The sequence below is a fragment of the Tympanuchus pallidicinctus genome, unplaced genomic scaffold (assembly GCF_026119805.1).
Source record: "Tympanuchus pallidicinctus isolate F22 unplaced genomic scaffold, pur_lepc_1.0 scaffold3, whole genome shotgun sequence".
Taxonomy (NCBI): domain Eukaryota; kingdom Metazoa; phylum Chordata; class Aves; order Galliformes; family Phasianidae; genus Tympanuchus; species Tympanuchus pallidicinctus.
In genome coordinates this window covers 57,209,619-57,222,996 of record NW_026294747.1, presented here as the reverse complement: position 1 = coordinate 57,222,996, position 13,378 = coordinate 57,209,619, and the positions used below count along the sequence as shown (strand labels likewise).

Sequence of the window (13,378 nt, the reverse complement as noted above, 5' to 3'; positions counted from 1 at the left end):
CACTTGCCAGTTTCCATTCATTCCAGAAAATGGCTGTGTCTCCATGTGGGGTTAGAGAGCCTAGGACTGAGGTCCTAACTCAATTTTCTCCTTAAAAACACATCAGTAGCCAAATGTGAAACAGCTGTGGACACCAGCTGCAAACCATCCCCTGTGGGTCTTGGGGGGGGACGAGGCTAAATTCGACCCCACTGCAGGACTGGGGATGCAGGAAGGGGAAGGGCTGTGGGTCTGCTGCCCCTCTGGGAGTTGCTTGTGTATCCTGGGTGCACGGGAGCTTGGGGAGAAGCCTCCGCTTGGCACCTGCTGGAAGGCTGTGGAGCTCATCCAGCTGGCCCTGCTCACTACCTTAATGGTTTTCCATGGCCAAGGCTAGGCGTTCCCCTCCGGGTGCCGACGGCGGGTCGGGATGCAGCCCGAAGTCACCCCAAAGCTCTGGGATCCCCGCGGGTGAGAGCTGGGTGCAGGACGCGGGTTCTCCCAGTGACGCTGCCCCACCTCCGCCGCGGGGACAAGCTGAGGGCGTCCCGCCGCTCCCCCATCGGGGATCTCCCACCGGAATGCCACGGATGTGCCGCCGCGTCCCCTCTCCCCGTTATCTGCCCTCCCCGTTATCCGCCCTCTCCGTTTCGTGCCGTCCCCGCAGCCACTCGGGACGGACGCAGCGCTACGTTGGCCTCGGGCCAGGGAAGCGCTCCAGGGCGATGCGCGACATTTGTTTGTGCGCTTCCAGCTTTTCCTCTCCCCCCACCCCCTCCAACCCCCCGCAGCTCTCCTGGGGACACGGAGTCATGTTTCTACCCGGCTGCGGGGAGCGGAGGGAAGAGGGAGGCTCGGGGCCCCCCAGCCCGGCCCGGCCCCAGCTGGCGGCAATCCCGGCTCCGGGGGCGGCCCGCGGTACCCGGCCCGGAGGGGGATGGGGATGAAGGAAGAGGAGGAGAAGGGGGGGGGGCCGGGAGGGGCGCACAACCCCGGGTCGGATTTTGGGGGAAGCCCCCATTGGCCGGCCCTAAGCTCTTGGGATCCAATGGCAGCGCGGCCGCGGTTTGTGCCCGCCCCGTCCCGCCCTGCCGGCTCCGGTCCGTCCCGTCGGGGTCCGCTCGGCTCCGTTGCGCTACGCGGGATGCGGGCAGCGGTTGCCTTGCTGGCGGTGGCCGCGGCCGCGGCGGCGGCTGCGCTGCCGCCCCGAGCGGAGCTGCTGCCCTACGGGGCGGCTCACGGCGACGGTCGGCTGCGGCACGGGGACGACGAGAGCTCTCCCGGAGTGGTCCTGCGGCCCCCGATGCGCCTCTACGGCCGCGCTGCCCGCCGCCTCTTCGTGAGTCCGCGCGCTCTTGCCCTCCCTCCGTTCCTCTCTGTCTTTCCATCTCTCTAACTTCCATCAGTCCGTCGCTCCGTCCCTCCATGCCTCCCTCTGTTCCTCCACCCCTCTGACACTTCCTCCGTTCCTCCATCCTTCTGTCCCTCTTTTACCGTCTCTCTCTCCTTCCCTCAATTCTCCTCCCTCCCTCCATCCACCCCCTTTCTCCTCAGCCCTTCACACCCACCTTTCCCATTCCCTCTCGCCCCAGCACCCCTACACGTGTCTTTCCTGCACCCGCACATTCCTACACTCCTCTCATTCTTTCCATCCTCTGCCCACCCCATGCTTCTCATCCCCATCCATCCTCCAGGCCTTTCCCCTCCCTGCATCCCACCCAACCCTCCTCCTAGGGAACAAGGAGCCCTTTTCCCCTTTCCCCCTGCAGCTGTTCCCTGCCAGCAGCTGGCTCTGGCCTTGGAGCAGCCCGAGAGGTCTTTGTCTGGGGCCACGCGGCCTCGGGGCTGTCAGCGCCGTGCTGCTCAGGCTGACACACGGGATGGAGGTGATGGCAGGAGGGTGGTGTCCCCTCCCCGGCTCCCCAAACCCCTGTGCTGCTCTCCTCACAGGTGGGCACCAACGGGGTCATCTCCAGCCAAGATTTCCCAGGTGAAACCCAGTACGTGGACGACGACTTCCCAACAGATTTCCCCGTCATCGCTCCCTTCCTGGCCGACCTCGACACCTCTGGGGGCAGAGGGGACATCTACTACAGGCAGGACCACGCTCCATCCGTGCTGGAGCAGGCAGCAGGATACGTGCATGCTGGCTTTCCATACACCACCGATGCCTTCGTACCCAGCAGCGTCTTCGTCGCCACCTGGGAGGATGTGGGAGCCCACGGGGAGCCCCCTGGAAAGGTTGGATCCCTGATGTTGGGTCAGGATCACGGAGCCGTAGAGCCGTGCAGCCATAGAATCGTAGCACTGTGGAGTTGTGCAGTCATAGAATCGTGGAAATCACAGCACTGAGTTGGAAGGGACCTTCAGTGGTCGCCTGGGATGGGTTTCCCCAGTGCAACACCCAAAATGGGGAGGCAGGGCTCGTCCTCTTACTCGCTTGTAGCGTTGGGTTTGTCTGTTGGCGCAGTGATGTTTTAGGGAGCTGTACTGCATTCCCCACCCCGGCACTGATAAGGCTCAGATCCACAGCGCTGCCTTTCTGTGCTGAAGCTGTCTCCAAAAATGTGGGGTGGGAGCCAACGAGCCACACGGTGACGGTGATGGTGACGCTGTGCCACCAGCAGCCCATCCCCGCACCGGGGCCCTTCAGCGGCGGAATGGGGAGAGCGAGGAAGCCAGCGGGGTTTGGAAGGAAGCAGAGCACATTTTTTCCTCTTATTTAAAACTTGGGAAAGCAGCTGAAGAAATGCCATCGGAGGCCTCGCAGCGACCCTGCGGACGGCAGCAGAGCAGCCGCGTTTTCTTTGCCTAATTGTTTTCTTCCTCTCCAAGCAGTTGGATCAGGGAGCGGAGCGGCTCGATGGAAGCTTTGCTTTAGGAGCCCCGAAATTCAGTTTGCACCCTTAGCAAAAATCGCTGCCCCCAAAGCCCAGTTTTTGCTCCCCGTTCTGTGCCACCCTTTGCCTCTCCGTGCCCTGTGTCACTCGATGCCAGCTCATGGCTGTCCCCAAGGGCCATGCGTCACCCCCCTTGTAATGCGTGGGGAAGGAATCCGCCCCGGGGGGGTCTCACCCCCGGCCTTTTGGCTGCCTCTGCGGGGTCTGAATGCCCGAGTGTGAGCTGACAACAGAGCTCTTTGTGCCCCTGCTGCCGTGCGTGTGCTCTGCATTGCAGCCCTGGGGGTGCTGTGGGTTCTCCGCTGGCTAGTTAGGGTTGTGCTCGCCCCCCGTGGCCCCTCTGCCTCCCTGGGGCTGGCACGGCCCCAAGGCTTTAGCACGCTTTTATAGCACAGCCATAGGGAAGGCAGGAGCACGTGTGTGTTTTTTCCAGAGGAAACCAAGTGACATTTGTTCTCCCATAGGAATGCAGCTGCGGGTTTTCCCGCGGTGCTGATGGGGAGGTGGAGGGGGCTGCTGGGGTTGGGCAGGATGGAGAGATGGGGATGGGAGCAAGGGGCTTGCAGGTGCCTGGGGTGCAGCCGGTGGGCTGTCACCTCGCTGCACGGCAGCTCCAAGGAACCTCTCTTGGGAGGTTTCTGCAGGGCAACAAAGGGCTTTTTGGAAGAGTTCTCCTGTTTGCATGCATTTTTGGGGTGCTGTCACATCCCCACCTCCCTCTTTTGGAGGGTACAGGGCATTCAGGATGCTCTGCTATGGGTTTCCCCATGACGCTGGGACATGGTTAGTGGGCATGGTGGCGATGGGTTGCTGGTTGAACTTGGTGATGTTGGAAGTCTTTTCCAACCTTAACAATTCTATGATTCTATGCACGGGCATAGTGAGGATGGGTTAATGGTTGGACTTGACAATCTTGGAGGCTTTTCCAACCCTCACGGTTCCATGAGTGGGCATGGTGGGTATGTGTTGGTGGTTGGACTCGGTGATCTTTGAAGTCTCTTCCAACCTGAATGATTCCATGATTCTGTGAGTGGCATGGTGGGGAACTCGACATTCTTGGTGGTCTCTTCCAGCCTTAATGATGCTATGATTATATGATCTCTCCATCCTCCTGGCAGCTCAACACCTTCCAAGCCATTCTAGCCTACAATGAGGAGGACACCTACGCCATCTTCCTCTACCCAGAGGGTGGCCTCCAGTTCCTGGGCACGCGGCCCAAGGAGTCCTACAACGTGCAGCTGGAGCTGCCAGCCAGGGTGGGCTTCAGCCGCGGGGACGGCGACGATGGGAAGCGAGAGGGGCACTCATACAACGTGGCCAGCAGCCAGCAGGAACTGCAGCGGCTCGAGCGGTGAGTGGGGATGGCGGACAGGGAGCAGCCCCATTCCTTGGAATAAGGACCTTCAGTGTGCCTACATCCCCTTCAATTGCAATGTGTGCGTCTTTGCAGGGAGAGCAACGTGGGGGTGCCCGGAGTGTGGGTTTTCCATGTGAGCACCCTGGAAGACGTGGAGCCGAGGAGTGGCCCCGGTGCAGCACTGAGTTCTGTGCCCCTTGGCACTGATGACACCTCGTTGCCCACTGAGCTTTTGGCCCAACCTGGCTTGAGGACAACGTCACCGCATCCGCACCCTGCGCTGCTCAGCATCGTCCCCTCAGGGCTGCCCGCGTCCCCACTGGGGCAGGAATGGAGCCCCGGGCTGCACTCCATTGGGGATGCTCCACAAGGCCACCCTGTGTCGTACAGCTCCGGGCAGCACGGTGTGGGTGTGGAGGAGGATGTGCACTTTAACACAAACGGTGAGAAGGGCCTTTTTCTTACAAGCTCACCTCTTCCCAGGGGGGCATAAGTTGGCACTGCTGCCGCCTCACAAACTCCCTGAGCCCAAACTGGCTGCCCGGGAGCTGTGGCGTGGTGCCTGCAGGCAGCGAGCCCGGTTGTGGCTCCGTCCCCTTGTCCTCAACCCACCCTCTGCTTCTCCCCAGTGTTCACCTACAGCGCGGGCAGCAGGGAGACGTGTGCCCAGCACCACGGGCGCTGCTCCCCGCACGCCTTCTGCACCGACTATGCCACCGGGCTGTGCTGCCACTGCCGGGCTGCCTACTATGGCAATGGGCGACAGTGCCTGCCCGAAGGTACGTGGGGTGGGCGACGTGGAAGGGGCGTAGAGCACGGGGTCGGGTGGCCGATGCCAGGGCTGCTTTGTGTCTCCACCCAGGGGCCGTGCACCGACTGAACGGGAAGGTGAGTGGCAGCCTGGTGGTGGGTCGGACTCCTGTCCGCTTCCAGGACGTCGACCTGCACGCCTACATCGTGGGCAGCGATGGCAGAGCCTACACAGCCATCAGCAGGGTGCCCGCGCCTGCTGCCCATGCCCTGCTGCCCCTGCTGCCCCTTGGAGGGCTCTTCGGGTGGCTCTTTGCCCTCGAAGAGCCCGGCTCTGAGAACGGCTTCAGCATTACAGGTGAGCAGAGATGGGGGCTGTGGGATGGGGAATGAGTTTTCCCTGCTGCTCTGATGGGTGTAACTATTGGATTCTCTGTCACAGGTTCTGTTGGGTGTGACAGAGAGGTTTGGAGGCATTGTTCCCTGCAGCATTACAACCACATCTTATACATTTTGCTTTCCTGCCCAGGTGCTGAGTTCACCCAGTACCTGGAGGTGACTTTCTACCCTGGGGAGGAGCAGGTGCACATCACTCAGACAGCAGAAGGGTTGGGGGCAGACAATTACTTAAGCTTGAGGACCCACATTGAGGGCCAGGTGCCTTTTGTCCCAGAGAGTGCCAGCGTCCACATTGCTCCCTACAAGGAGCTCTACCGCTACTCCAGCTCAGGTATGAGCCGTGTATCCCAATTTTTTGGCCCTGTCTTTGGTTTTTCTTACGTGCCTCATTTAGATCAGCCCCCACAAAGTTGTGGGTGTCCCAGAGAGTTGGAAATGGCTAAAAGATACCTTCCAACCCTACCCAACCCAACCCTACTCAGCCCTACCCCATCCAACCATACCCAATCCAACTCAACTGTACCCAATCCAACCCAACCCTACTCAGCCCTACCCAATCCAACTCAATTGTACCCAATCCAACTCAACTGTACCCAATCCAACCCAACCCTACTCAGCCCTACCCAGCCTTACCCATTCCAACTCAACCTTACGCAACCAATCCAACCCATTCCCCGACTCCATGTTGAACCTGTGATTCTATGATTCAAAACACCCCATCCCCATCACAATTCCCAACATGTGAGACAGCCGCCGGTGCCGAAGCTCATTTTCTAGAGTTCCCTTTGCAGCTGTGACGTCCTCTGCTCATCGCGACTACGTCCTCACCTCGGGTTCCACCAACCAGACCCTGTCCTACCGCCTGCACCAGAACATCACTGTGACAGGCTGCCCACACGCCCGCAGCCGCCTGCCCACCGTCCAGCAGCTGAGCGTGGCACGTGCCTTTGCCCTCTACGATGGCCACGAGCAGGTCCTGCGCTACGCCCTCACCAGTCGCATCAGCTCAACACATGGTGAGCACGGCAGATACCTGTGTCAGGTGGAGATAAGTTTATCTCAGCGTTTTTTCCCGTGCTCACGGTGCTTTTTGCCGCTCAGATGATGCTGAGGTGCCACCGGTGAACCCGTGCCATGATGGCACACATGCGTGCGAGGAGACGGCGCGCTGCCAGCCTGGCACAGGGCTGGGCTACACCTGCGAGTGTGCAGCCGGGTATCGTGGGGACGGACGGGGCTGCAAAGGTGAGGGGGGCTGTGTGCCTTCAGGGGGCTTGGGGCATCTCCCCCACCCCCCTATTTGGGGTGCTGGTCAGAAGAGCTGCTGGTGAATTACAAGGGAAACTGAGGCAGAGAGGGGCTGGTGAGTCCTAGAGGTAGAGGAGGGCTGGAGGTGACCAAGGAAGTGGGGATGGAGGAAGGGACAGCCATGGGATGGGCATTTTGGGACAGGATGGCCAAAGCACTGAGAACCCAGCACACCAAAACTAGGGGCTGTGTTGGGTGTTAAGTTCGTTCCTATGAGAGTGGTGAGGTGCTGGAACAGCTGCCCAGAGAGGCTGTGATGCCCCGTCCATCCCTGGAGGTGTTGAAGGCCAGGTTGGATGGGGCCCTGGGCAGCCTGGGCTGCTGTGAAATGTGGAGGTTGGTGGCCCTGCATGGCACAGGGGGGTTGGAGCTTCGTGATCCTTGAGGTCCCTTCCAAGCCGGGCCGTTCTGTGATTCATTCTGTGATTCCATGGGTGCCCCACCACCACTGGGTGCCTGGTGTCTCTCCTTCCTGCAGATGTGGATGAGTGTGAGGAAGGCCTCAGCCAGTGTGGCCCCTTCTCCATGTGCCTGAACGTTCCGGGCAGCTACCGGTGCGAGTGCCACAGCGGCTACCGGCCGGCTGAAGATGGGCACGGCTGTGTGTGTAAGTGCCAGCCTCACCATGTGGGGCACCGCGTCACTGACCCCAGCATCCTACGGGGCTCTCCCCATCCATCTTTGTGTCCCCACAGTGCCGACCCCTGCAGCTGACCCCTGTGAGGTTGGGAGGCACCCCTGCGCTCCAAGGGACCAGGCGCGCTGCCTGCCCCGCGCCGGGGGTCAGCCTGCCTGCGAGTGCCTGCCCGGGTACGCCGGCGACGGCCGCGTCTGCTCCGGTACGGGCAGGATGGCCGGTGTGGCGGGGAGATGCTGGTCGTCCTGCCCCATCTGACCACATCCTGCCTTGCACAGATGTGGATGAGTGCACCCTAAACCTGTGTCACCCTGCTGCCATCTGCTACAACACGCCGGGTTCATTCTCCTGCCAGTGCCAGCCCGGCTACGAAGGCGACGGCTTTCAGTGCACTCATGGTAAGGTTGCGGCGCGCATCCCCGTGCCTCAGCATGGAGACCCCATGCTCACTGCTGCTGCTTCGGATTTGCCGGCAGCACAAAGCAGCACGCAGCGGTTGACGCCGTGTGAGCACGAGCGGCTGTACCCACGGACACCAGGACACGTGCCACAGTGTGACGAGCAGGGCAGCTACCGGCCCCTGCAGTGCCACAGTGGCAGCGGGCACTGCTGGTGTGTGGATGCCTCGGGGCAGGAGATCGCTGGCACCAGGACGGCAGCAGGCAGCACGCCGCCGCGCTGCGGGAACCCAGGTGGGTGCTGCCTTGCTGTGCTCAGCACGTGGGGATAAGGGCTCAGGACCTTCATCTGCATCTCTGGGGGATCTCTGTAGGATCAGCTGAGGAGGTGGGGATCGGATCCTTTGGCATTTCTATCGGATTGATCAAGGGGATAAGGGTCGGGTCCTTTGGTGTTTCTGTGGGATCGACAGAGGGCGTGGGGGTCAGGTCCTTTGTCATTCTTTTGGCACCAATAGAGAGGATGGAGGGCCGTGTCCTTTGGCATTTCATTGGCATCTCCATGGGATTAGCAGAGGGGACGCACACTGCGTCCCCATTTTGTTGGCATCTCTACTGGGCTGATGGAGGGGATGAGGTTTGAGTCCTTTGGCATTCGTTAGAGGATCAGTAGAGGAAATGGGGATTGGATCATTCAGCATTTTCTTGGCATCTCTATGGGATTGGTGGAGGGAATGAGCTGGGTCCTTCAGCATTTTGCTGGCATCTCTGTGGGACTGGTGTAGATAATGGGGTTCAGGTCCTTTCACATTATGCTGGCGTCTCTGTGGGATTAGCTGAGGGGATGGGGTTGGTCCTTTGGCATTTTGTTGGCATCTCTATGGGATCAGCGGAGGAAATGGCCATTGGGAACTTCAGCATTTCCCTGGCATCTCTGTGAGATTGGCATGCACCTAGGTGCTGGGGCAAAGCGTGGCAGGCTGCGTGATTGTGCTGTGTGACAGAGGAGGCTGAGCGGGGCCTAAATCCCCACTGCCATTATTGCCTTGGCCTCCAGCAGAATGGGACAGGGCAAGAGGAGGGGACCCTTTGCAGGTTCTGCCAAATAGCTGTTTGGGCATCTCAGGAGCTCCAGCTCCCGAGTCATTAGGCCCACAGGGTTATAGCAGCACCGGGTGCCCAGCTCCAAGCTGCCCCCTGGCCTCCTGTGTGCCGGAGGTGTTTCTCTGCCCGCAGGTTCCTCCCAGCAGCTGACACCATGTGAGCACGAGCGGCTGTACCCACGGGCAGTGCCACCGGGCCCCTCACCCGTGGGCAACGGGCACGTGCCACAGTGTGACGAGCAGGGCAACTACCGGCCCCTGCAATGCCATGGCAGCACCGGGCACTGCTGGTGCGTGGACAGCGCGGGGCAGGAGATCGCCGGCACCAGGACAGCACCGGGCAGCACGCCGCCGCGCTGCGGGAGCCCAGGTGGGTGCCATAGAGCTGCCCTCCCCAAAGCATCCCAGCCTCGTCACCGGAGCGCCCAGCGAGGCTCCAGTGAAGTCCCTGCACGTGGGCAGGCGGGTGACGGTCACCATTCCCGTGCCAGAGCCCTCGGAGCGTCCCCCAACCATGTGTGAGCGCTGGCGGCAGAGCCTGCTGGAGCACTACGGCGGCAGCCCCCGCGGCGACCAGTACGTGCCACAGTGTGATGCACAGGGCCACTTCACCCCACTGCAGTGCCACGGGGACAGCGGGTACTGCTGGTGCGTGGACGAGAGCGGCAGGGAGATCCAAGGCACGCGCTCGGAGCCCGGCAGCCCCCCGCCATGTAAGAGCTTTGGGACCCCGCGCCCTGAGCGCCATCCGCCCCGATGCGCTCGGAGCCATCTCTCTCCTCGTCCCCCCTGTGCTGTGCCCAGGTCTCCCCAGCGTTGCACCGCCCAGCGTCCGGCCCTCGCCGCGTCCTGACGTGTCCCCGCCGGCCGCAGGGACCTTCCTGCTGTATGCCCAGGGCCAGCAGATCGGCTACCTGCCACTCAACGGCACGCGACTGCAGAAGGAGGCAGCCAAGACCCTGCTCTCCCTGCATGTAAAGTATCGCTGGGGATGGGGCTTGGGAAGGGGATCTGGGGCTTGGGGTAGAGGCCAAGTAGCAGAACTCTCCAAAAATTTGCCTTTTTCCTTCCTCTGATTCCTCTGGGAATGTGTCCATTCCAGCCTGGCCAGCCTGACGGAGAGAAACTCCCCAGCACGCTGGGAAGCAATACTCAGCTTGCCAAAAGCTCTCCCTTCCCCCTTTGCTGACAGTTATCCTCGGGCTGGCCTCGCTGTTGCAGAAATCTCTCCTTGAGTCCAAGGATTTCAGTCCCAGCTGGACGTGGGTGTGCGCCTGCAGCAGCTGCCTGGGAGCCCTGCTGCAGGGGTCAGTGGGAGGCTCGCAGCCAGAAGGATTTTGCTAGGGAAAAGGGATCTGAGCATCAGTCCCTATCGCTGCACCTTGCATCGTGCCCCAGATGCCGGCTGCTGGGATGAGGGTACCCACCGAGGATCCCAGCTGTGATCCAGGCAGGATTTCACCGTGTCTCTTGCAACCCAGGGCTCCATCGTGGTAGGGATCGATTACGACTGCCGGGAGAAGACAATCTATTGGACTGACGTGGCGGGGCGAACCATCAGCAGGGCAAGCCTGGAGCCAGGCGCTGAGCCAGAGACCATTATCAACTCAGGTGTGTGCCCAGCTCTGCTGGGTCCATCTCCGATCGTCCTCCCTGTGGCTATGGGGATGGCGGTGCACCGGGATCCACGCATCCCCATCGCTGAGCACCTCACCCCCCCTGCAGGGCTCATCAGCCCCGAGGGGCTGGCAGTGGATCACCTGCGCAGAGCCATGTTCTGGACCGACAGCGGCCTGGATAAGATAGAGCGAGCGCAGCTGGACGGCTCGGAGCGGAGGGTGCTCTTCGACACAGACCTTGTCAATCCTCGGGCCATCACAGTGGACCCCGTCCGAGGGTGAGAGCCTTTGTCTGGAGGTTCTGCAAGACTCTTTTAGGATGGCATTCGCCCCATTTGCAATAGGAGTTGTATTTGGGGGAGTGCTTGAAGCGGGACTGGTTACTCCTCGCAGTACCAAGACCCCATCCTGGCCCTGGGAGCAGCTTTCCTGCACTGCACGCCCTGCAGGAAGGACTGGCTCTGTTCCCCCTCTCCCTCCTTTCATTTAATAATTCAGGGTTTGGCTAAACCTGCTGTCTCAGTGTCGGGATTAGTTCTAAAAGCTTTGAAATACGGTGTTTGAAAACACAAGCCGTGCCCCTAGGGTGCTGCTGCGATACGGAATGTGCTACTCCTAAGGCTCACCCTCGTCTAGAAGCTACAGTTTGGGTCGTAAACAAGTTTGACATCATTCTGGTTTTCTTTTAGTGGTTTTTCAGCTCAAATAAAGATCTATTCCAGGCAGCAGAAGGGAAAAACCAGGCCTCCCTTCTGATAAGAACCAGTGCTGTAGTGAAAGCCAGTGTTCTCCTTCCTGTCCTTACTGTTGCGTGTCCTGTTTGCTCACTATATAATTATCTCCCAAGCAACCTTTACTGGACGGACTGGAATCGAGAAGCACCAAAAATTGAAACTTCTACCGTCAGTGGAGCCAATAGGAGGGTGCTGGTGAACAAAGACATCGGGCTGCCCAACGGCCTGACGTTCGACCCCTTCTCCAAGCTGCTGTGTTGGGCAGATGCAGGTAACTGCACTGAGGATGGACCAGATGAGTCCACTAAGTGGGAAGAGCAGCTCAGTCTTTAGCCCCTTGGTTCCTGCACGCCACTCCATCCCCTTCCACTGTCCTGATCCAAAAGACTTTAAGCGTGAGTGGGTCGGGGGGATTTGCAGCTTTTGCATCCTTGGGCTGAGAAGCTGCTGTAAAACCAGTGGATCCAGTGAGCGTGTGTTGATTTGTTTGCATGGCCTGGTAACTCTCTTGCTTTCGACAAGGAACGAAGAAGCTGGAGTGCACGTTCCCTGACGGAGCAGGCAGGCGCGTCGTACACAACAACCTCAACTACCCCTTCAGCATCGTTAGTTACGCCAGTCACTTCTACCACACCGACTGGAGACGGTAAGGGGAGAAAACCCACTCCAGAAGGGGAAAACAAGTGCTGAAAGCCGGGCCTGAAACCTCATCAGAATCCTGGCCTCAGCCCCTCTGCAGCGCCGTGCTGGGCAGCAGCCGCTTGTGGAGCTTCCTTAGTGCGCAGGAGAGTTGTTTAGAAACAACTCCATCTTCCTGGGAGGGATGGAAATGGTGCGGTTGTTTTTTCTAACTAGGACTTGGCTCGGGGTTTTGAATTCAGATTAAGTGAAAGAAAAGATGCTGTCCTCAGTTGTTCCCTCTTCCCCTCCCTCACCAAAAGCATCGGGGGTCATCAGGACCTCGCCTCTATTCCCCTGCCAGCTGGAAGCTCTCAAGCTTCAGTCACATCTTAGCAGATTATAACAAACACTTAAGTGCTGGCTGCACTTGGACGAGGCTCTCAGGGAGATAATCTCTCCTTGGAAGGCTGGCTCTGTGATTCTGCATCACCAACGTGCTGAGTGAGCTGCACATGGAAGTCGTGGGGCGTGCTTTTGCTTTGTTGTGCAGGTGTTCAGTCCTCTCTTTGTAGCTGCCTCTGTCCTTCACCCCACGTAGATGGGGTAAAAGAAAAAAAACACACACAGTTACAGGGTTTTTCCTCTATCCACAGTGATGGTGTGATTGCTGTCAATAAGGAAACCGGCTCCTTCACTGACGAGTATCTTCCAGAGCACCGATCGCATCTCTATGGAATCACAGCAGTTTATCCCTACTGCCCTGGAGGTAAAACACAAAAAAGCCCCACCCCCTTTCTCTTGCATTAGATGGCAGACAAGCTGAAGAGATCAATTTCTCTCTGCAGCAAGGAAATAGCAATGACAACTTCACACCTAAAAGGACCTCAGACCCAGAAAACTGTCACTGCATACGAGGAAGGGGGAAGCCCTTCGCTAAGGCCAACGAAGCAACCTTCCGTCCTGCCAAAGATGATGTGGTTTTGAACTTATACCTCAGGTCTTTACTACTGTATTTTTTTTTTAAAGTGAGAAATATTAATATTGGAAGAAATGGTCCTGTGAATCTTAAGGCCATTACTCTAACTCTTGCTTATGCAAGCAAGTTTCAAGTGTAGTTTTCTTACTCAAACGCTTTGTTTTATTGGAAGAAGAACGGATTTTTAATGGTGTGACAATCTGACCACCAGGTCCTTTTATCCCAAAACAAGCACAAATGGGAAGTTTGGGATGCAGTATCATCAGATCTAAGTAACCCACAGCCCTGAAGCCAACCGTGTACGTTCAGAAGTGTGCAGAACAGTTTTGTGATACAGCAAAGGTGCTGAAGTTCTTCCAGAAGACAGTTCTGTATTTTCAACACTGCCTCAATGCATGTCTTTTAGTATTTATATTAGAAGAATATGCTAGAAGAATTGATCTGTTCATGCTTGTTGGTCCCCAAGTGCCTTCATAGACCTACTCACCGTAGACCAATACGTGTTCAGAAATACACTTTAAGTTGTTATGCTTCACTTTTTCTAGGTTATTTCATTAATTGAATAAAATGGTTACGTTTCCTTTTGGATTTAGTTTT

General features: G+C 58.6%; 1 protein-coding gene across 1 annotated transcript; it reads left to right on the top strand.

Annotated features, from left to right (window-relative positions):
* Positions 1–1,095: 1,095 nt before the first annotated feature.
* Positions 1,096–13,361, top strand: NID2 (nidogen 2). Its single transcript, XM_052696513.1, has 22 exons — positions 1,096–1,318; positions 1,930–2,220; positions 3,998–4,230; positions 4,330–4,679; positions 4,866–5,015; positions 5,099–5,344; positions 5,516–5,716; positions 6,177–6,401; positions 6,487–6,630; positions 7,172–7,300; positions 7,389–7,532; positions 7,609–7,728; positions 7,807–8,022; positions 8,965–9,201; positions 9,323–9,544; positions 9,636–9,805; positions 10,313–10,442; positions 10,557–10,728; positions 11,298–11,455; positions 11,707–11,830; positions 12,459–12,571; positions 12,651–13,361. The coding sequence occupies exons 1-22, from the start codon at positions 1,124–1,126 to the stop codon at positions 12,659–12,661; spliced, it is 3,981 nt and encodes a 1,326-aa protein (XP_052552473.1). The 5' UTR covers positions 1,096–1,123; the 3' UTR covers positions 12,662–13,361.
* Positions 13,362–13,378: the final 17 nt, after the last annotated feature.